The 23900-nt window shown below is 45.4% G+C and overlaps 1 protein-coding gene across 13 annotated transcripts in view; it reads right to left on the reverse strand.

The window, feature by feature from the left end:
- Znf532 (zinc finger protein 532) overlaps window positions 1–23900 on the reverse strand; it is a 105907-nt gene that overhangs the window by 51523 nt on the left and 30484 nt on the right. For all 13 annotated transcript variants that reach the window (XM_070029041.1, XM_070029036.1, XM_070029033.1 and 10 more), the window contains one exon: window positions 1962–4303. In XM_070029041.1, coding sequence (XP_069885142.1) covers window positions 1962–4286 — 2325 coding nt within the window. In that variant the 5' untranslated portion in view covers window positions 4287–4303. The remainder of the gene's footprint in view (window positions 1–1961; window positions 4304–23900) is intronic.

Here is a 23900-nt window from a genome sequence, read left to right on the forward strand (position 1 = left end):
TGGTACCGGTACTCTACAGACCTCTTGGAGCAGGGAAAGAGAGGAGGTGCTTCAGATGCAAGTGGAAAAACAGCCATTTCACACAGGGCTGCCACGGCCTGGGGCTCAGTTAGAACCCAGACTTCCTGCCTCCATCCAGGTGAGAACTAAAGGCTGAGTCCGCACAGACCAGGAAATGCATACAGGGTCTCCTGACCACGAGTGCTATGTGAGGAAAGCATAATATGGACTTATGCTCATGTCGCCAGCCCCATAGCACCTGGCTGACCAGTCGGCTGATGCTTACTAGATATAAATCTTCTCTGAGAGGTGCTGAGTGTACAACTTAGGTAGGCAAGAGACTAGGGAGTACATGTACATCTGACCGTAAGTACAGCCTGCTATACTTAAGGACTCCACGTGGCGTTGCACATTTTACTCGTCCCAGCAAAATAAAAGAGTGATGGTGAACCAACCACACACAGTGAGGGACATTCTTCTTCTCTCAGTTAGAGACTTCATCCTTGTCTGAGCCTGGCGTGGCTGTTGAGCCTTCAAAAGTAATCCAGAACCAAACCTGGTGGAACACAGAGAGCAGCGAGACTCTTAACCCTTTGCCCACTGTCTTGCATGTTTCTGGAGAAAGCAGTGTCCTAAAGAAGAACATTGGAAGGCAGTTCCAACCAAGGACCTCCATGCCAACCCTCCTGGGCCAGGCCAGAGGCCATGGAGTCCTGGCACAGCAGGAGAAGACAGGATAAACAACTAAAGAGATGCCTTTTTTTCCCCCCTTTTACTGCATTCTTTTAAGATGGAAAGAACTTCCACCCTTTTGATGAAGAGGTGGCAAGAAAAGGGAACAGCAGGATGGAGAGACCCTGGGCATCGTCACTAGGACACGAGCCAAGAGCCACAGCCATTGCTTCCCCTTTGAGCTCACTGCTGTTCTCGTCCTGAAACATCTACTGTGGGAACCAATGACAGGAGAAACACCAAGCCTGCCAGAAGCTAGTCAGAACTCTCACTTCCACAGCCACTACACTGAAAATCCAGAATATAAAGTGAAGTCATGTTGATCTTTTCTTCCTCATACTCAAAGGGATCACTGTCTTGAATTACCAAGACAGTGAAATACTTCTGACCACAGCACAAATCTCCTAATTAACAAACAGTAGGGAAAAAACCCACTGGTTCTTCATAAAGAGAAGTCTGAGTAGCAGTGAACATAAGTGCACACTAGTTTCCCTCCCGCTCCGAACAGCACACGGGTTCCGATCCAGACTGCATGTCCTATGGTTTCCCTGACTGGAAATTATTTGATTCAGCAAGTCCAGTTACTTCCAAATAATAAGCATATTTGTCAAGCATGTTATCTAGTTGCCTCATGGAGTACTGGAGACAACGGGGATCCAGGCCTGATGCCTATTGTGAAATGCCTTTCACACGCACCAACCTGCAAAAACACAAAAGAGCTGCAAAAGCAGCTTTATGTAAGAAGTGCTGGTTTGTCGTCCGTAGCTTAAATCCACTGAATATGCTGCTGAACCACTGTCTTAAGCAGACATGCTAGAAAAGTTGGCACCCATCAGATGTGTTCAGAAAAGACATTTCAGTACTATAAGTAACCACAGGAAGTACTTCTAAAAATGCCAAAATCGTCGCTAATAACTAAGGAGATAAGGCCCGGTAACCTGACAGTGGGGTGACACTAATTTGATAGCTAAACCTCGGACTATCAACATATATTCCGATAACCAAACAACTACCTGAAGTACCACAACCCAAACCAGTGTATAGACTTTGTATCTTCATGTTTCAGCACTGCTTCTGCTCTATGAAAACAATCCTCTCTTTCTCCCTCCCGTGCCTTGCTAGCATACATACGCGCACACGCTCCTCCACCCCAAAAAACAAGGCATCCTACTGAGCACTCATGGCTACAGACTCATCACCGAAACACCAAAATGTAAATGATACTCTACTTGTCCACTCGTATCTGCAGCCTGCTGGAAATGTGTGGCCAGCGATGTCTCGTCCTGGAAGACTTCGTTACACTCCAAACATTTGAGACTGTGTCTACAGAGTTTGGAGGGGTCTTCGTCTAGGGGCATAGCTGGGGAGATGGGTGTGCTGGAGGGAGCCGATATGACCGTCCCCGTGATGCCAGACTGGATTTTGGTGACAGTGTGTGTGCCGGCTCCCACAGAGCTCTGCAGAGTGGGAGAGGAAGCAGAAGTATTGCTAGACGGAGAAACTATCATCTGATCTGCTGGGACTGGCTTGAGAATTAAGTGGGAGCACTGCATTACCACTCCTTTCTCCTTATGGCCCCGGGCGTGGGAAAGGAGGCTGCATTTGTTATAAAAAACGAGGTTCTTGGTACAGTGGTTGCAGGTGACTTCGATGCGCACGCTGCGCCGGTCGTAGTGCTGGGTCAGACTCTTCTCCAGCGCGAAGGAGTCCCCGCACTCCAAGCACTTGTACCCGCGTGTGGGGATCGTGATGCCCGCGTTGGCAGGAGGACTGAGGTTTGGGATGTAAACTGGGACTGGGTTGACACTGCTCAGCACCTTGTTGAAAGCTTCCACCACCGAACTCTGCAAGGAGGACACCACCTGGACACGAGACACCTTTTTGGGTGGCTGCGAGGCCGCTGCATTGATTATTGCCTGCTTTATTTGTTGCTGAGGTTTGGTTAGCACTTGGCGGAGTTCAGAGGTGGCCTGGGCACCCTGAGGCAGAAGGTTAAGGTTGGCAAGGTGCACAGTCTTTGGCACGAGTTTGGCGTTCGCCAGGCTGGAGGCTGGCACCACAACGGTTTGCTGCTGAATGGCGTTGGCAGCTTTAATGATGGCGCTGCTAGCACTCTGGACAGAGGCAGCAGAGATGACCGTGGCTTTCACCGTCGTGTTGTTTGCCAGCTTCAGATTGATGACTTGGGACCCTGCTGTCTTCACGGCGGACACGGGGAGGAACGCGGTGGCCACGGGCTTGATGGTGACCTGCTTGGGGGTCAGCTCGGCAGAGGAAACTGCCTGGAGAGGCGCCCTGGTGGGAGAGGAGAGGACAGTGGCCGAGGCTGGAGATGACAGAAGGGATGTCACAGAAGCCATCACAGACGCCGTCTGCTCAGAAGGCTTCTTCCCCGAGTCAAGGTCCACTTCCGGCAGAACCCGCGTCACCGTTCTCTTGATCTCCCCGGAAGATGTCTTGATGGTCTTGATGCGGACCTTGGGGATGGCCGGTGTGGGGCCTGCAGGAGACGCCGGGGACCCTTTGCTGCTGTTCTCACTCGAGATGCTCCTGGGACTATCCGATGGCTTGAGGGAGGCTTTCTTGGGGCCATCGATGAGGCTCTGGGATTCGGGAGACTTGTCGGCAGGTCTCGGACTGTCATTTTCTTCTTTCGGTAAGGGAGATGCTTCCCTGGAGTTGGCCACAGGCTCTTTGCATGAGTCAGAAGCCGCCTTTTTGGCGCTCAGGGCCGCAATGGCGGCTATACAGGACGAGAGCTTGGAGGCCGCCTTGGTCTTGGATGGTGCAAGCCCAGCAAGGCTGATATCGTTCTTCTCCAAGCTCAGCTTCCCATCAAGGACCCTATTTTCGAGCACCTTCTCAGAGTTCTCCTTCAACTTATCCTCCAGCTTTCTGACTTTAAACGATTCATAAACACTCAGACTTATGGAATTGCTTTCTGTTTCTCTCTTGACTTTGTTTTTATCTAGACTGCCGGGCGTAGCCATTCCAGTTTTGCCTGAGTTTTCTCCTCCGAGTGCCTTTAGTTTATCACAGTCCTGCTGAGAAACAGACCCCGTCAAGACATTCGATCTGAAACCGGAGCGCACCTCCTCCTTGTCCGAGGGGTCGTCCACCTCGATTTTCTCATCGTCATCAAACTCTTCAGCACTGGAGATAGGGCTGAACTGGCTGAATGCCGAGTCTTTGAGAGTCACCTCTGAGGTAGGTGCGTCTCCTTTCAAGGACTTGGCTCCATCTTTACTGTAACCATCCAGAGAGGACGCTGTGAGAAACCCGTTGTGTAAGCCATTGCCTGTGGGATTGTGGCCTTCCTTCTCCGCACCCTCGGAGGAATCGATGTTCCGCACATTCTTCACAATCACGCTGACACCCACGTCGGAGGACGATGGGGTATGCGAGTCGTCGTCCACGTGAGCATTCTGCTTGATGTGGCTTTCGTGGTCATCGTGGCCGGATTCAATAGCTGCTTTGGGATCGACCATATCTGGGATGTCAAATGCTGCCAGGAGATCATCGAAGTCTGGGGTCTTCATATCCCCCATGGTCATGAATTTGATCAGATGTTCTGTTAAAGGAATGGGAAAGAAATCCATCAGCGATGAACATTTGTGACGATGAGGCAAAAATCTCACCAGACAGTTTCTACAACACAGTGACGAGCACCAAGAAAGAGCAACTCAACTCGGTAATAGCACTTAGGGAAACCATGGAAACCTGAGTCAAAGTGGCATCCACAGACCGCACAAAACCCCCATCATTCAGTTTCAAAAGGAACCTTTCCAAAATGTCGTATAGCATCACCAGTGCACCTAAGAATGAAGTTGGTTGAAGCTGTGATAGCACAGAAAAGCAGGTTTTAGTGCAGAAACGAGAAAGCGTCATTTTCACACTGTTTTCATACAAAGCTTTGTCTCCAAACTGTTTTTCAATCCCTAAATTTGTTCTCTCAGGGCTGGGAGTATGATAATGGGGTCTGAACTCAGGGTTTCCGACTTGCTATGCAAGCACTCTACCACTAGAGCCAAATACCTCCAGCCCCCCAACCTCTTTTTTGGCTTTTTTTCTTTTTCAGATACTGTGGGCCAGCCTTAGTCTACAATCCTCCTAAGACCTACATTTCCTTACCTCTCCCTCTTGGCTGGGATTAAAGGTATTAGCCACTCTACCTGGCTTCCAAACATATTTTGATCTTGGTAGCATTTAATTCCATTTGCAAAACATCATTACCATAGTCATCATACTATTTGGGATAGTAAATTAAAAGAAAGAGATTGTAAGGGTATTATAGATGTTAATATTCACCCACAGAAGAAATGGGCATACAAACCTGCCACCAGATAGACATAAGTCCAATTGGGAGATATTTTTTAAGACCCCAAAGTTCCCCCAAGCACCCCTAAGCTGTCCATGAAGGAGTATGTCAAGAGATGAAACCCAGAGAGTCAGACAGACCCCGCTGGTGGAGGAACCCTTAAGTTATATTTTAAAAGAAACTTTTCTTGCCAGGCACTGGTGTCGCACCACTATGATCCTAGCTACTCAGGAGGCTGCAATCTGAGGACCATGGTTCAAAGCCAGCCCAGACAGGAAAGTCCATGAGACCCTTATCGCCAATAAACTACTCAGAAAAAAAAACAAAAGTGGCACAATGGCTCAAGTGGTAGAGTTCTAGCCTTGAGCAAAAGAAGCTCAGGGACAGCACCCAGGACCAACCCCCCCCCCCCAAAAAAAGGAAAGAAACTTTTATTTGTAAGTAAAAAAGGAAATGGAGCATGTCAAAAACAAAAACAAAAAACGTGAGTTGATTCTATCCATTTTTATTTAAATCTAATTTTCCTTTTAGGTTATAAGAGATCCTCTCCATGGGAGAGTGGAGAGCATTTCCAAAGATGAAACACATAAATATACAGAGTGTTGGGGTCACTAAAAGGGAGCCTTTTACCCCACCTTTGGAGGCTAATTGAACAGTCTCCACAATGCCCCATCTTAGACCTGTCCTCTAATGAGTGTCCTTGTCTCTTCTTACCTACTGGCCTATCACCTGCCTAAGGACAGGTGATATAATTAACAAGCCACAAGGTTAGAGGCTAGATTTATAGCTGAACAGGGGCTCAGCTCTGTCACTTACTAGCACTCAGAACCACAGGAAATCTCCTTGGACAGTCTTTGCTTTGGCAGTAGAGCAAGCATCTAGGAGGAAAAGTATTTGGGGTAAGGACAGAAGAAAGAACAAAGGAGAATGAAAAGCAAGGAAAGGGGCTGGGAAGGTGGCTCAGTGGCAGAGTGTTTGCCTTGCATGCATGAGGCCCTGGGTTCAATTCCTCAGACCACTAAGCAGAAAAAGCTGGAAGTGGCGCTGTGGCTCAAGTGGTAGAGTGCTAGCCTTGAGCTGAAGAGCTGAGGAACAGTGCCTATGCCCAGAGTTCAAGCCCCATGACTGACATTTTAAAAAGGGGGGTGGGGGGGCTGGGAAGGTGGCTCAGTGGTAGAGCGCTTGCCTTGCATGCCTGAGGCCCTGAGTTCAATTCCTCAGCACCACATAAGCAAAAAGAAAAAAGCCAGAAGTGGCACTGTGGCTCAAGTGGTAGAGCGCTAGCCTTGAGCTGAAGAGCTGAGGGACAGCGCCCAGGCCCAGAGTTCAGGCCCCACGACCGGACTCAAAAAAAAAAAAAAAAAAAAAAAAAAAAAAGGCAGGGAAAGGAGGAGAGAGTGGGGGAGGAGGAAAGAGACAAAAGAATCAAGCAATCAACAATGGAAAGACTGCAGCTGACAGACTATCTGATTGGTAGGCATATATTCCTAGACTCTACACTTCAGTATTTACTGTTGTTCCTCCTTTAAACTTGTGTTAGTGGTCCCTGAGAAGTGGTCTAACACATTTAATTGGAGTAGCCAATGACCTTCTTTCTTGTACAATCTATAAAAGATCAGACATTCCTTATGAAGGCAACAACACGGGGTCAAGGTAGAACCTCTACAGATGAGAATATATATCCCTATGAAAACTCATATAAAATGCATCAGTGGAGGGAGGGAATAAAAGGGGAAAAGGGAACAGCTTACACTAAGCAAAAGGAAAGAAATGTACGTATCACCCGATGTGGAAGAAATACTGGTATTGTCAAAGCTCATAGAATTCACAAACATTATAGATCATGATAATGATCTTGTGGATAATTTGCCTTGTGGAGGTTAAAATGTGTTTCTGACTTTAATTATCACTGTCTGTGAAACTGTGAAATTTATGTAATCAATCTCAATAAAAAAAATATTTTTAAAAAATGCATCAATGGCTGCTAAGACCCTCAGCATATCAACTCACTCTGGAGACATTTCTAAATACTTCTAAGACTCTCACAGGGAAAATCTACCATGGCAAATGAAAGAAACATTTAAGTTAAGCAGGCATTCAAGTATAAATCACCTACCACTTGTATATGTCTCAATTACACCACACTGGAGAAGTCTGTGTGCTTGGTACTTTGCTTAAAGAACACTACTGCGGTCACTCTTCTCTATTTGCACAACCAGACAACAACAATATCCCCAGCATAAAGTCACCTTCAACATAAAAGGCACACAGGAAATAAAACATGGAAATTTCCTAAGTGATACTGATGTGAAAATATCCAGGAGAAATCATAACCAGGAGGAACTGTGATAATGATTCTTTTTAAAATTGAATTAGGCAAAACTGCAAACTCTGGGGAATTAAAAATCCATCTGTGAGATAATGTGTCCATGTTAAGAATTCTCCTTTTAAATCCTGACCCAGCACCAGTGACTCACACCTATAACCCTAGCTACTCAGGAGGCTGAGATCTAAAGATCAAAGCCCAAAGTCAGCTTGGGCAGAAAACTCCATGAGACTCTTATCTCCAATAAACTACCAAAAAGCCTGAAGTAGAGCTGTAGCTCAAGTGGTAAAGCACCACACAAAGCAATAAAAGCTCAAAGAGGGGCAGTGCCCAGGCCCTTCATTCAAGCCCCAGGACAGGCACCACAAAAACAACAAAGAATAAATTATGGCCAGGCACAGGTGGCTCATGCCTGTAATGCTAGGTACTCAGGAGGCTGAATAAGAATAAAAGTTCAAAGTCAGCCCGAGCAGACAAATCCATGAGACTCTGGACCTTTAATTAACCAACAAAAAAGCCAAAGGCCAAGGTATGGAAAATGGAAGAGTGCTGGCCTTGAGCAAAATGCTAAGTGAGAATGTCAAGTCCTGAGTTCAAGCCCCAATACTGACACCAAAACAGAAAGGGAGGGGAGGGGGAGGGGAGAGGAAGGGAGGGGAAGGGAGAGAGGAAGGGGAAGGGGGAAGGGAAGGAGGGAAAGGAAGAGAGAATAGGTACCAGAACAACAACAAAAAAAGGAATGAGAGAGCAAGCAAAAGATAGGGGGAGGAGGAAGAGAGAGAGAGAAAGAGAGAGGGGGAGGGAGGGAGGGAGGGAGGGTAGGAAGGAAGGAAGGAAGGAAGGAAGGAAGGAAGGAAGGAAGGAAGGAAGGAAGGAAGGAAGGAAGGAAGGAAGACAGAAATCCTGGAGCCAGGAGTGGTAGTTTGTGCCTGTAAGCCTAGAACTAGGAAGGCAAAGGCAAGGAGGAGAATTCAAGGTCAGCCTGGGGAAATTCACCCATTGCAAAATTGAAAATTTACAAAAAAAAATCTTATATCTTAAAATAATCACTTTGCTATTGTGAACTGAATATACCAAATCAAACTATATTTTCAAAGTGTCCTGTGGTCCATCTATCTTGACCCCTAGATTATATATCACTATTTTTTAGAAACTTAGATACAGGACCTTGCCAAACACTGGTGCCCATGCCTGTAATACTAGATACTCAGAAGACTGAGGTCTAGAGGAGCATCTCCAAAATGCAAAATAACCAGCAAAAAGCAGGGCTCAAGGCCTAGCCCAAATGATAAGAGCACCAGGCAAACAAGCAAGCCAAGTGAACACAAGGCACTGAGTTCAAACTTCCTTACTGGCAAAAATAAATAAATGATTCAGAATCCTGACCAATCTCTCCCCAAAATCACCAAGGTTGAAAGAGTCTGAAAGGTAGGTCTTTATTCAGTGCTACCACTTACCTGAAGCTGGGACTCAGGCTCCTGTAGTCCCCAGTAGTAACTGAGCCCTGCCTAAGTCCCTCTAGCCAGAAGGATTTGTGCCACTAAAGATCTCTATAGGATGTAGTATGCCAAAGACATCACACAGTTTCACACTGTTCATTCCACAGGACAGTCCGTTCAGAGCAAAATGATAATTCATAGATAATTCATACTCACTGGGCAGTAGGCCCAGGACATACAACCAAGAGATATAGTAAAAGTTACCACATGAAACAAAACTTGGGTAGTTGTCAGTTCCGCTCAGCAGTGCACCTGGCAAGTACTCCTATGACACTTGCACAATCAAACCCTGAGCCCTATTACTTTCTCCTGATACACACACACACACACACACACACACACACACACACACACACACACACACACACACACACACAGAGAGGCAGCAGTATGACTAGGTCCTCCAGTGAGGGCTAGCTTGTCCCCATGCCTCCCACATCCTCTGCTATCTGGCCAGCTCAACCAGCAGGAAGGTCTGGGAAGCTCCAGAGAAACCCATGCCACCTGCAAATCCCCTAGGGGTCAAGAAGATTGATCCTCTTCTCTCAGAGCGAAGAAGACAGGTGAGCCCACAGTGAACCAATGAATGGTACACATTGCTGATGAATTACTAGACTATGGAGAGACTCAAGTAGTAGAGCATCTGCCTAGCAGGCTGGAGGCTTGAGTTCCTTCACCAGGACCAAAAAAAGAAAAAGAAAAAAAAAAAAAAAAAGGATGTTAGTATAAACTAGCCCAAGTATTAGTGGAATATGCCTATAATCCAGGCACTTGGGAAGCTGAAACAAGAGGACCAAGAGTCAATACCCTGACTCAAAGAACACAAAATATACAGACACACGCGTGTACGCACACACAACACACATGGAAGGAAGCCCAGGTAGAAAGACACTTTAAGGCAGTAGCTGGCTCTGCCCATCACCAGAAACCTGAGATGGCTGAGTAAGTGGACCCGCCTCTCTGGGTTGTATGATTAACGTAATAAAAACCGCTCTCTGTAACTCCATACTTCTTTTTGGGTTTCTAGAAATGTTTTTCACATTGTTCTATTAATTTTCTCTTCACACAGTAGAAGGCAAGCACAAATGTTCTACTTGGAGAGGGGGGAAAGCTTTCCTCCTACTCTATTTCCCAGTCATAATGAATACAAAGAGGACACTTATGGCTGAAGATTTCCTTCATTTTCTACCCCAATTCCTAAGTAATACCATCTTAAAATAGACTCATTTGCCTAAAAATATTGTAGTGATAAATCTGTCTTTTAATTGATAGTGTAAATAAAGAAATCTCATTTCAGCTTCCCTTCCCCAACACTTGGATTTTCAAACAGAAAATCCAAGGATTTTCACTTATAAACTACATTTCATTTCATTTATAAACTACAAAATATATCTTCCTACAAAGGTACCAATGGTCATCTAATTTAAACTGAACCCTATATAAATAACTATAATTCCCTAATAGCATTTGTGCTTAATGTATAATGTCCTTTCAGCCAAGGTCCCTTTCATTCTGAAAATTCTAAGGAGAAAATGTGAGGCCCAATGCAAGGAGGACATGGAAGCCAGGGCCAGTGGCTCATGACTATAATCCTAGCTACTGAGGTCAAGCTGAGATCTGAGGATGGAGGTCCAAAGTTGAGGCTCTGACCTCCAATGAGCTACCAAAAAGCTGGAAGCAGAGCTATAGCTCAAATGGAGAAGTGCTTGCCTTGAGCAAAGAAGCTCAGGGACAGTGCCCAGGACCTGAGTTCAAGCCCCAAGACCAGCACAAAAATAAAAATAAAAGGAGGAAATAAAAAGAGGTGAGAGCTGCAAAATGATTGATTTATTCCCTATCAAACAGACAAAATATTCCCTTTCCTACCAAAACCTCTGAAAATTACAGAAAGATAATTCATTTTTCTTGGCAGACACAAAAAGTTATCAAGCCAGAAGAAAACTTTCAAAAGAACCTATCACTCACTTCTAATCATGCTTTTTTTATGTTGCAACAGAAACAAGAAAACTGTTTCTTCCTTGCAATAGGTTGGCCGCAGAAAGTCAGTACTGAAAGGCTCAGGAGTACCCAAGCCATTGAATCCTAATTCCAATAATTCCCAAGCAAAAGACATAGGCCTTGCTCCCCAAGTAAGCACGTCTGACTGGTGAAAAGCTTCAGATTCTTCAATAAAGGAATAAGTATTCTAAATTTCAACAGTCCTGCTAAAAGCAAAATCAAATATTCTACAGACCATCATCCTGCCAGTATTCTACAAACTTCCCATAAGACAACTGTGTTCATACAAGGTCAGTTACTCTCTGTGGGGACTTCCTGTCACCATTTTCTAGCACTATCTGATCATTGTGTCTTTTGTAATTCCACTGAATTCTTAAATAAGTCAAGAGCTAGATGGATCTAATTCATTTTTGTATCCTTCATTTCTTCCCTTCAGATATAAAATGTAATTATATTGTACATTTACATTACAGTGCTTCAAATTTAGGTTATTCCTTGTGAATAAAGGGGAAAAAAAAAAGCAAGCAACAGTCCTCAGCATCTTCAAGGAAAATACAGGGACTACCTCCATTCGTACTGTCTAACCTTCGCTCTTCCCATTACTCCAATCAAGGGGAGAAAGAAATCTCATCTCCTCTCTTTCTCTGACTGACCTTTTGTTTCTATTCCAATTCATCTGAATTGGTTACCAGGAAAAAATATTTTCCATCTGTAATACTAAGCCAGTTCTGTTCCGTTCCAGGTCTGTCTTGTCCTTCTCACGCCTTCTAAGCCAGAGGTGAATGGGTTAACAACAAGAATAATTTTTTTTTTTAAAATCAGCTGCAACCCTGCTGCTACTGGCTCACTATAGCTCTGTAGAAGAAGCTGGAGGAAGGACTAAACTCCAAAACTAACAGATACTGGGACCTCAAACACACCCGGGGATGGCTAAGTTTTCAGGAAAAGTAAGCCAAACTCAAAGTTATGGAATCTCTTAAAAATCACATGCCATCTGAAGGTCAGTCCTGTGTCCTTCACAACAGCCAGCCTCTCGGCTCATCTCAAGGCCTCAGGGCCTTGTAGGTTACAGGATACTTCCTAAGAAACATGAAAGGCACCCTAATCTGGGCACCCTGCAGCCCTGGTAGGGGGCTGATGGCACTGCCAGTTGAGAATAGTTCATTCATTTTCTGAACGGTCCACTCTACGGCCCACTCCAAATGCAATTCAGTTGTGGGGTGGAGGGACATCAGAACACACGTTTACTCTGTGTGTCCATTAACAAGACATTAGCAAATATAATTCCTATTACGCAGATTATACAAATGGGTAACTGGCCAAGGGAATGTGTTTCCTTCTTCAGTTAACAATATTTCTGATGTGAAATAAAGCAGATGTGAACACCAAACTGCTCCTGGAAAGTGAAGCCTGGAATGCCTTACTAATGGCATTAATCAGAGCAGGGGGACACAGACATAAACCAGCCCCAGGCCATTCCAAAGCTACTCTACCCTTCCCTTACCCTCAAGGCCCTATCCATTCTCCAGGAGCAGCTGGGGCTGCAGCCTCCCACCTAGGCAAGGATTCCTGAACAACTCCAGTCCTCCCCACAGCTCAACCTGCCTCCTGGGCCTACTTGCTTTTGTGCCCTGTCCAAAGAGTTCACTGGCCTCCTTCAAGCACACCTGGGCCAAAAGGAAGCTCAGCGAGAACAAGCTGTTATATCTTTGCAGCTGCCAAGGGAAGCCCTAGAGTACAGCAAATGTCATGAGGCCTGAATGCACAAATCCTGCTCTTCGCCCTCTGGCAGGATTTCAATGTCATTTAGCACCGAAAGTCCTTCCGGTCTTCCTTATTGACTTCCTTATTAACTTCATCGTGCCAGGGGCAAAGACTCTGTCTAATTGTTCCATCTTCCCGACTCTACCTCTTTTCTTTCTGCAGGTAAAGATAACAATGGCTCCCCGGGCTGCTTCCTCTCTTCATTGCTGGCCTGGCCCTGTGGATCCTCCTGATCTCCTCTTCCATTTTTAGTCATTCCTATCTCCTGTCTGCTGGCACAGAGAGCTCCTTCCGTCTCACCTGAGGAAGCTGTGACTCTATCTCCCCTTGTCAAGTTTCCCAACACTGAGACAAATCCCAAGATAACCAGGACCTTCCCACCTGCGGCCCATCCTGGTGCTTCTTGTTCCGGTCCCACACAAACACTTCTTCCCATAATGCCCTGGGAGCCCATTTAACCAATGAAAAGAGCTGGAGTGGCTCATTTGTATACCATCAGACAAGCATATGGGAGGAGACACAGCAAGAGCCCCATACTATCAAAACCATCCTCCTAGAGGACTCCACTGGTCTCTTATTAGGGACCCTCTCTTCTGAGAGTCTTGCTACTTTCCTTTTACTTTCAAAAAAGCTTGCTCTGTTTTTAAATAAACAGCAGAAAAAAAGAAAAAAGAAAAGACTGAAGCTCAGCAATAGAGTACCTGCCTGGCAAGAGCAAATCCCTGAGTTAAAACCTTAGTGTCACACACACACACACACACACACACACACACACACACACACACACACACACACACTCACTCTCTCTCTCTCTCTCTCTCTCTCTCTCTCTCTCTCTCTCTCTCTCTCTCTCAACATGAAAGACCACCTGGAACAAGAGAGCCTAACCATATTGTGAGTTAAGAACATGATCACAGCCAGGCACTAGTGGTTCGTACCTCCTCAGAAGGATGAAATCTGGAGGATCGGAGTAGAAGCAGCAAGCCTAGGCAGAAAAAGTATGGGAGACTCCATCTTCAAAATATCTAGCAGAAAGCAGGGCTTGAAGTATGGCTCAAGTGATAGATCACCAGCCAGTGAGCAAAGTGAACACGTTTGAGACCCTGAATTCAAACTCCTGTATGGCCAACTAAATGAAAGAACTAGAAAATAAAAATTTGATGATAAGTCTTATAAGGCTGGAGAGGAAAGGAAGTGTAGACAAATACTTTCTCCCTGGTTAGTGGAAAAACTGCTAAAATCCAAATAAACGCTGTAGTCTAGTTGTACCAGTGGCTTTTCTTTCGGGGGGGGGGGGGGGAGTCCTTTAGGAGGTAGGACCTAGCTAGAGGAACTAGATCACGAGAGGGTGTACCCTTAAACAGAAAAGGGATGACTTTCCCCTTCCCTCCCTCCTTCCCCCATCCCTCCTTCCTTTCTCTTTATCCTTTCCTCCTTCCTTCCTACTTATCTCCCTCTCTTCTCTCTCCACCTTCCCTTCCCTCCTTTCCGCGGGAGGTGAGTGTCTTGGCTCTACCACATTCCTGTCACATGAAGCTTCGTTCACCACGGGGAGGAGGACTGTGCCCTGCACCCATAGATTAAACCAACAGAGCTTTCCCTCCTTGCAAGTTGAGTTTCTCAGATATTTTGTTATGCCAAAAGAAGTCTAACACCAGTTTTATGAATACAGACATTCCAGAATTACAAAAATGTCCAAAATCTGAAACACTTCTGGCCCCAAGCACTGCATATGAAGACCACTCCCTCCACCTACAACACAGAGCTACTACATGAAAGAAATGTCTCGCAGTTAGAAAACACTACAAAGAAATAATTTTATAATTGAGTTAGAAACAAATGCATGAAAGAAAAAAACATTTAAAATACATATCTTAGGGTTCATTTTCCTAACATCACCTTATCTGACCTTTTCTGCTTGACTCAGACATATACTAGATATTGCAAATAAGGGAAATCATGGGACCTATGTTTCTTTGGGCCTGGCTTACTTCACTTAATATAATTTTTTCCAAGTCTTTCCATTTCCTAACAAATGGGGCAATGTCAGGATACAGGTGGACCTGTTGCAACAATGAGAAGTACAAGTTGTCAGGTCAAAAAACGAACTTTACAACTTGGCGGGGGGGGGGGGGGGGAGGATTGGGGGGGGGGAGGGAGGATGGGAAGGGATGGGAAGGGTAAACAAAGGAGGAGGCTACAATGCTTGATAAGAAATGTAATCACTATATTGCCCATGTAATTGTAACCCCTCTGTACAGTATTTTCACAATAAAAAAAAAAGGGGAAAAAAAAGAAAATTTAAAAAAAAAAAAAGAAAAAGAAAACACTACAAAGGGCCAGGGTGTGGCTGGTGGGAAGAGCTCTGCCTTGCCCAGGTGACACCCTGGCTTGATCCCCAGTGCCAACACGGACCTCACAGCACTGCTAAGAGTTAGCTTCTGATGACTTCCAAGGAGTTTATTGTCTCTTTCCAGGGTCCCCGCAGACTCTGGATCAACAACTCCTAGGGTCACACAGGAATTCAGCCTACTCCTCCTACCTTAGGAGCCATCCTGCCCTGTGCCAGTCTCATATTCCATGGCTTTCCTAATAGGATGCCACACTTAAGTGAAAACACTGCTGTTCCTTACAGCCTGCTCCTCTTCCAGCCCTGGCTTTGTTTCCCCATGGCGTTCACTTTCTCTGAGAACACACAAACCCTCAGTGGCCTTTCAGACCAGGTCGTTACAAGGACAGGACTGAAATAAACCACAAATACTCTGTTTTTCTAAACAGATTTCTTTCACAGCCTCTAATATATACTAACGAATATTTTAAATCTCAAAAAAAAGTGATGCTAGACAGTTCACAGATTTTGATATCGCTACAGGCCACCTTTCCTGAGCCATAAACATAACTGCCAAAATGATTTCCCAAAAGGATACAAAATTTTTGTAGCTCCCAGTCACGCATTAGTTATATTTAGTGCATCTGTTCTTTAGTTTTATAAATATTTATTAGCTGATGTCAAAGGCAACAAAATAGGGCCTTTGTTATTTAGTTATTAGCATACATTGGTTGCAAAGGGGGAGTTTTATTGTGACATTTCCACACATGTATACAACTTCACTCAAAATGGTACCTTTTAATATTTCAATTTCCATAGGACTGTTTTAAAGCTTACTTGGTGCAAATGAAATGTTTGGTCAATAAATGATAAATGAATAAAAGGCAAAACCTAAGAAAATTGGCCATTTACTTCACTCTGCAGCTTATGAAACTTACCACTCTGTTCTCTTGTCAGTTATCCAAGGATGGCAAGAAAAGAGTGCTGAGTATCTGAACAATTCTTAGTGGAGAGCACAAACACAGAACAGCCCAGGTAAGCCGGGCGCCAGCGGCTCATGCCTAAAATCCTAGCTACTCAGGGGGCTGAGATCTGAGGATCAAAGTTCAAAGCCAGCCTGGGCAGAAAAATCTGTGGGCGACTTGCATTTCCAATTAAGCACCAAAAAAGCCAGAAGTGGAGCTTTGGCTCAAGTGTTTAACCTTGAGTACTTCACCTTGAGCAAAAAGCTCAGAGACAGCACTCAGGCCCTGAGTTCCAGCCCCAGGACTAGGATACCCTAGGTACCGCAGGTACCTAGCCAGCAGGTGGAAGGGCACTGTACCCCCTTCCAGCACAATTCCATCCCAACACCATATCACCAGTATTTCCTTGGCTTCTGGTCTTTTTCCCCCCTAAAATACAAAGTTAAGCCACGCATGGGAAGACTAAGGAGGCTGGGGCAGGAAAATCATGAGTTCAAGGCCAGCTCACTTATATAGGGCTCCAGGCCAGCCTCTGCTACATAAGGTGTTTCTATCTGTAAATATACAGACAGACAAATGGGCAGGTAAAAAGAGGATGAGAGCATTTAAAGGGAGATGGAGAAGAATATGATCCTTAGAGGGATGACAGTCAAACACACAGTATAAAACATTAATCATGCCATGCCTCGTAGCTCCACCTGTAATCTCAGGAGACTGAGACTGAAGATCACTGTTCCCAGCCAGCCTGAGCAGGCAAGGCTGAGACTCTTAGCTCCAACAAACTACTCAGAATAAGCCAGAAGTGGTGTGGTGGTTTAAGTGGTAGAATGCTAGCCTTGAACTAAAGCTCAGGGACAGCATCCAGATCCTGAGTTCAAGCCCCAGGACCAAAAAAAAAAAAAAAATAGTAGTATCCATTAAAATAAGGAGGGCTGACAATGTGGCTATCTTGTGGTAGAGTGCTCGCCTAGCATGCATGAAGCTCTCAGTACCACATAAACAGAAAAGGCTGCAAGTGGCACTGTGGCTCAAGTAGTAGCGTACTAGCCTTGAACAAAAGAAGCTCAGGGACAGTACCCAGGCCCTGAGTTCAAGCCCCAGGATTGGCAAAATAATAATAATAATAATAATGAGGAGGAGGAGGAGGAGGAGGAGGAGGAGGAGGACCAGTGATTATGGAATTTTAAGGAAGGCTCCTACTTTTTGCTTCCCACCATTGATGAGAGGTTGGGGGGACATCCTAGACAAGGGTTTGTGATGTTCTTATCATTAACCAGCTACATCACAGATCCCTGGCTTTGAACTAGAGAAAGAAGCAGCTGAGAAGGTATCATCCACAGGGGGGAAGACTGGAATTGGAGGTCAGTGCGATCAGAGGCTCAACCCTGTCAAACATAGCCTAAACCTGGGGTATCTGTTCACTCAGCAATGATCAGAATCAGTGGCTGATATACAAATGACCGACCTTGTGGACCACAGTCAGGGAGGTGAATGGAAAAGGTGCTCAGCCATCCTCAAGAAGCAGCAGCCAACAGAAGCCTGACCAGAGCCCCGGATCACAACACAATCACGGTGTACACAAACACAGTGCTCTACACTGAACAACCCCCCCCCAAAAAATACTAGCAGCAGCAGCAGAAGGGGGGGGGAAGAAGTCATCTTACAGTGCAGAAACCCATCAACACATGTTCCCAGCAGGTGTCCAAGGTCAATATCGGCAGTCAGAAGTCACACTGACAGTACAGCCCCAAGCAACGGCACCTGTCCCAGACACAGCACCCAGCCTCACCAGCAGACAAACCCGAGACATAGTCACACAATCCCTGACCATAAACAATCCCTGCTCAAAACTGCCAGTCATCAAAACAGAGGAGCCTGAGGAAATCTAGATAAAGCATGGACTTTAATTTTATTTAAACAAGATGGAAATGATGAATAGCCCGAAAGAATGGGACAGTCTGAAAACGCAAGGAATAGAGTTGGGATGAGCAGGGTTATAAATAATAATCCTTAGGCAGGCACTGAGGGACTAAAACCTATAATCCTAGCTACTCAGGAGGCTGAGATCTGAGGATCATGATTCAAAGCCAGCCTAGGCAGCAAAGTCCATGAGACCCTTATTTCCAATTAACCACTAGAAAACCAGAAGCAGCCCCCAGGCCCTGAGTTCAAGTACCACAACTGACTCTCCCCCCGGCCCCCCCCAAAAAAGCAACAACAACAAACTGCAATCCTTTTATTTACAACTAAAATTGGAAAGAAATCATTTCTGCACAGTATATGCAGGGGAGGATTGCGATGGTGTAGCTCCCTCAAACAACTTACTCATAGTTTAACAAAATGAATACCAGGAAGCTGGAACAAGTGTTGTGGGGAATAGGGAGGGCAGATAGATTGAGGAAAGGTGGACGGATACAGTCATAATATTCAAAGTGCATATGTGAAAATGGAAGCAGGTAGTTCAACTTAAGGGGATGGGTAGGGTTAGGAGAGACAAGGGATAATGATGGAAGGGTAACAATGTATCCTGATACACATTGCACTCATAAGTTGGTATGCTGAACTGTAACCCCTTTGTACAACTGCTTAAAGATAATTTAAAAAAAAACAACTTACTCATTGCTGCCATCTTCAAGTAAGAGCTCTTTATATGTGGAGATTAATTTTCCATATTATCCTCTTACCATAAGCGCCCTCAAGGCCAGTCTAAGCAAGGTCAGACTAATCAAATGACTTAGCAACTTTTAAGGTGAACAGAAAAAGAATTTTCAAGTTCACACTCTCTATGCTTTCCGCATAGAAAACGATTGAGAAGCTCCCCAATGACGAAACTAGCTCAGGCAGAAAAGTCCATGAAAGTCCATCTCTAAAATAACCAGAAAAATGCTGGGCAGGAGATCCAGCTCTCAAGTAGTAAGGCATCAGCTGAGCAAACAAGCTGAGAAAGAGCTAGAGACCCTGAGTTCAAACCTCAGTATTGGTTGTTAAAAAACATTATCTGAACTACATATATTTAATTTTTTATGAAACACAAAATTATAAAAGAAAAAAATTAAAATTCCACCTATTACTAAGTGAAAACATGAAGAACCAAAAGAAAAAATGTTGAACTGTCCTAGCACAGGTTGAGTATTTCTTAGAAACCTCTATCAGGCAATTTTATAAATGCATACCATTTCCACGGCTTAGACTTGAGATGTGACCTTCACCTCATGCAATGGTTACTTCCCTTCACAGAGGTTCCCCTGCAATTTGTGTTGATTCAATACCTATATGCAGGGACCTGAACAATGATCCAAATAATGAGCTATACCATGCAGCCATTTCAAACACCTTCCGGCTCTGAGAATGCAGCTCAGTGCTTACCTAGAGTGTACAATGCCCTGCTTCTATCCAGAACATTGCAAAAAGGACAAAACAACAACAAAAACCCACCAGCAGAATTCACCATCTTTTCCTCGACACCAGCCTCCTTCCTATGTGATCAGCTTCTCAAAGTAAAAATTGCACCTCCCATTCTGTGTTCTTGCCACACTTTGGGCATTTCACTGGCAAAATGCTGGTTTACACGTGCTCCCCCCCCCTCGTCCCCTCCCCCACTCCACCCCACACCCAGCCCCACCCCCGGACCCAACTCAGAGCTTTGCAAGCACTTGCCTGGTAAGTGCTCTTCTATTGAGCCAAATTCCCGTGCATGTGCTGTCTAAGTTCCATCTCACCTCACAGAGGAACCATGTTATCAACACCCAGAGAAATTCCCACTCTGATTCTCCATCATCTCACTGAAAACAGACAGATCGATCTTCAAACCTCATTTCAATCCTGTCACTCTCCCAATTAAAAACGCTTGAACTCTCTTCCAAACTAAGTTCAAATTCGAGACTCCAACCTGAGCCCTTAACCCAGCAGGTTTGCGTGTCTCAGTGTTCTCACCCTTCCTTGCTGGTTCTTGCTTTGCTTGGCCTTGAAAATACGCACATGCATGCATGCACATACACACTTGTTCACACACACTTCCATCAATCTAGTCTCCATAACCCACTCCTCCTCAACTTCTTTGGGGGAGGGGGGAAATGTGAGTGTGTACGCATGCATGCGAATATGCTAATAATAGGGCTTGAACTTAGGACCTTGTTCTCTCATTCAGCTTTCTTTTCTTTTCTTTTTTTTATCAGTCTCAGGGCTTGAACTCTGGGTCTGGGCGCTGTCCCTCAGCTCTTCAGCTCAAGGAGAGTGCACTACCACTTGAGCCCCAGTGCCACTTCCGGTTTTCTGGTGGTTTATTGGAGATAAGAGTTTCACAGACTTTCCTGCCCAGGCTGGCTTTGAACCATGATCCTTAGATCTCAGCCTCCTAAGTAGCTAGGATTACAGGCGTGAGCCACCGGCGCCCAGCTTTTCATTCAGCTTTTTTGGTGCACAGATAGTGCTCTACCACCCAAACCTCCTGTCCAACATTCTGGTGGTTAATTGACTGAGACAGGCTCCATTCCCAACTTCTAATGACAGCAGCCTTTTAGGGCTGTTCAGTAAACAGAGCAGCATGTGGAAAATGTGCAGTGCGCACACACTAAAATACTATTTTCTTCCTCTACTAGTTGTAATAAGACATTGCCATTTCTGAGAAGCAGTGATGAAGGAATTGGGAGAGTGACATGTTGGCAATAGCAGGGAAACGGGCTGAAGACACTCACTTCCAAATGGGCAGCTTTCTCCCAATGTGCACCTGCCTCTTGTCTACCGTAAGTATCCATCATTGGGAGGGCCTCTGGAGGTCACACATGGAAAAGAGGCACCATTTTCTCTTAGAATGCAGTAAACTCTCATCAATCTCAAGCACATTACCTCAGAGTCCCGCTCCATCGCTCTAGTCAGTGTCTTCAAGATCAGCTTTATTCTGGGAAGAGTTGTGATGTAATCACACACACACACAGCCTCATTAACCCTGCCCAGCCTGTACCTGGACCCCACGCTCACACTGATACCTGGCTGCAGAGGACAGGATGGCTGGGAGGAGGGCAGCACATACCATGGGTCTCTGAGCACAGTGTCTTCCATACTGAGATTTTCACATGGGGATGGCTACCCAGGAGCATTGTGGATGGAATCCAAGACTGTCTTTTCCTTCCCCCCAGAAATCCTACAAAGATGACATTAAAAATATGTTTTTAAGGTACAAACAAAGCCAGGGCTGGGTGCCACTGTCTAACATCTATAATCCTAGCTATTCAGGAGGCTGAGATGTGAGGATTATGGTTCAAAGTCAGCCCAAGCAGGAAAACCCTTGAGACTCATCTCCAATTAACTACCAAATAAAGACATAAGTGTCTCAAGTGGCAAAGTGCTAGCCTTGAGCAAAACCTCAGGGATGCCGGGCACTGGTAGCTCATGCCTGTGATCCTAACTAATCAGGAGACTGAGATCTGAGGATCAAAGTTCAAAGCCAGCCTGGGCAGGGAAGTCTGTGAGCCTCTTTCCAGAAAACCAGAAGTAGAGCTCAAAGTACACTAGCCTGGAGTAGGGACAGTGCCCAGGGTCCAAGTTCAAGCCCCACAGCCAACAACAACAACAAAAAAAGCACATTAAAAAAAAAAAAAACCTCAGGGACAGCACTCAGACCCTGAGTTCAAGTCCCAGGACTAGCACAAAAATAAAATAAAGTAAAATGATATAAACAAGCAAATGAGGCTATAGTATTATATATAGCTCAGTGGCAGCATGCATGAGCCCTAGGTTTTGCCCCTAGCACTGAAAAAATAAAGTAAAATCTACTTTGGCACTCTGTCTCTGTCTGTCTCTCTCCCTCTCCGTGCCCCGCACCCCTGCCCCTCTGTTCCCCACCTCTCTCAAGATTAGTGGCTACTTAGGACAAGGGATTTGGAAAAACACCAAAGGAGCCCAAGATATATAGTATTAGTGGGGGGGAGGAGGAAGATTGTCTTGTTTTTTTGTGATACTGGGTACTAAACCTGGCCTTCGCTTCCCAAGTAGCTGAGATTATAGATACACACTACTATGCCTGGCTCATTAAGAGGGGTTCTTCAGCCAGGCACTGGTGGCTCACCCCTATAATCCTAGCTACTAAGGAGGTTGAGATCTGAGGATCACAGTTCAAAGCCAGCCCAGGCAGGAATGTCCATGAGACTCTTATCTCCAATTAACCAGAAGTGGCTCAAGTGGAAGAGCATTAGCCTTGAGCTGAAGAGCTGAGAGACAGTGCCCAGGCCCAGAGTTCAAGCCCCACAACCAATTTAAAAAAAAAAAAAGAGGGGCTCTTCATGAAGTGAAAAAAATGACCTAAAATTGACTGAGGTGATGGTAAAGATGTAATTACTATCAAATGATACACTGTCAATAGTTGAGCTGTGTGGCACATAAATTGTATCTCAGTAGCTGTTACCAAAATACAGTCTAGACACTCAAGGTCAGGGCTGTCAGGACCAAGTCAAAGCCAAGGTAAGAGTGAGTGCAGTCTGGAGAAAGAAGAGGTCAGAGAAGGTAGCTATATCCTGTAGAGGTGTGTGGAGGCTGCCATTCAGAGGGAAGATGCCCAGTGCTAGCATGTCCCACACAGGGACGATGGGGCCTCTGTCCTCAGAGGAGAGCCAAGTAGAAATTAGTGGGTGGATCTGACATCAGGGCTACATGGAAGGAATCCAAACAGCAGCACCTTTCCCAAAGGGAGCGGGGAACAAGGGACTTCTCAAGGTCACCCAGGTCACAGTAAAGCTGAGAGAGAAGGTGGGGCTGAGAACCAGTTCTCCCCTTTTCTGCCTGTAAGACCAACGACATGCCCTATGCTCCACACAGGAACCCAAGAGGTCTCCCAGGAAATGACAGCTCAGAGGAATGGGCTCAGGTGCTGGCCTGTGGATCCTCTAGTAAGGACCCGAATCCTTGAGAAATCAGAGCCCCCAAAGGTGAGCTCTGCCTGTGTGTGTGGGTCCAGCACCCAAGTCGCTTCCCACAGCTCCATCCCTCCAGCTGACCACAGGCATGAGCCTTGAATACAGAAAAGATGGGAATAAATGAAAAATAAAACTGGGGGGGGGGGGGCAGGGAGCACTGAGGCACAAAGCAGATTACTGTATATACACTTGCCATCTTTTTGAGTTATTTAGAAACTTTTAGAAGTTTATATTCAGGACCAAAATAAAAGATAAAACCGGTGGAAAACAGAATCTCTCTCAGAAAGCAGAACTAAAAAAGAAGTAAGAACATTAGAGGGGTGGGAAGGTGGCTCAGTGGTAGAGTGCTTGCCTTGCATGCCTGAGGCCCTGGGTTCGATTCCTCAGCACCACATAAGCAATAAGAAAAAAGCCGGAAGTGGCGCTATGGCTCAAGTGGTAGAGCGCTAGCCTTGAGCTGAAGAGCTGAGGGACAGTGCCCAGGCCCAGAGTCCAGGCCCCATGACCGGACCCCCCAAAAAAAAAAAAGCTTCAAAATCAAAAGTTCAATCCAGCTGGTCTAACATCTAAGTGAATAAGAGTGCTCCAACTGGGTACTAGTGGCTCACGCCTGTAATCCTAACTACTCAGGAGGCTCAGATCTGAGGATGGAGGTTCAAAGCCAACTTGGGCAAACAAATCTATGACTGTCTCCTGTTAACCATCAGAACAAAAAGCCAGAAACAGAGGTGTGGCTCAAGCAGTAGAGCACTAGCTTTGAGCAAAAAAAACCAAAAAAACAAAAAAACACAGCAGTGACACAGTCCAAGTCCTTGAGTTCAAGCCACATAAAGGGGGAAGAACTCCAGAGCCCAAAGGAGTCATTTGAAAGTGCCATCACAGGGCCTCAGATAAACCACATGATGCTCAATTACTTGCCAAATTCAGATAAGCAACTAGTAATTCTTCAGTGCACGTTTGTTCCCTTGTATATCTGGGCATTTTGTATTTTTTACTTGGCCAACCTGGCAATCCAGTTCCTTGGATGACCCAAGACACAAACGGAGAGGTCCACACTGCCT

The sequence above is a fragment of the Dipodomys merriami genome, unplaced genomic scaffold (genome assembly GCF_024711535.1).
Source record: "Dipodomys merriami isolate MVZ:Mamm:240054 unplaced genomic scaffold, mDipMer1.0.p SCAF_2, whole genome shotgun sequence".
In the NCBI taxonomy this organism is placed as follows: domain Eukaryota; kingdom Metazoa; phylum Chordata; class Mammalia; order Rodentia; family Heteromyidae; genus Dipodomys; species Dipodomys merriami.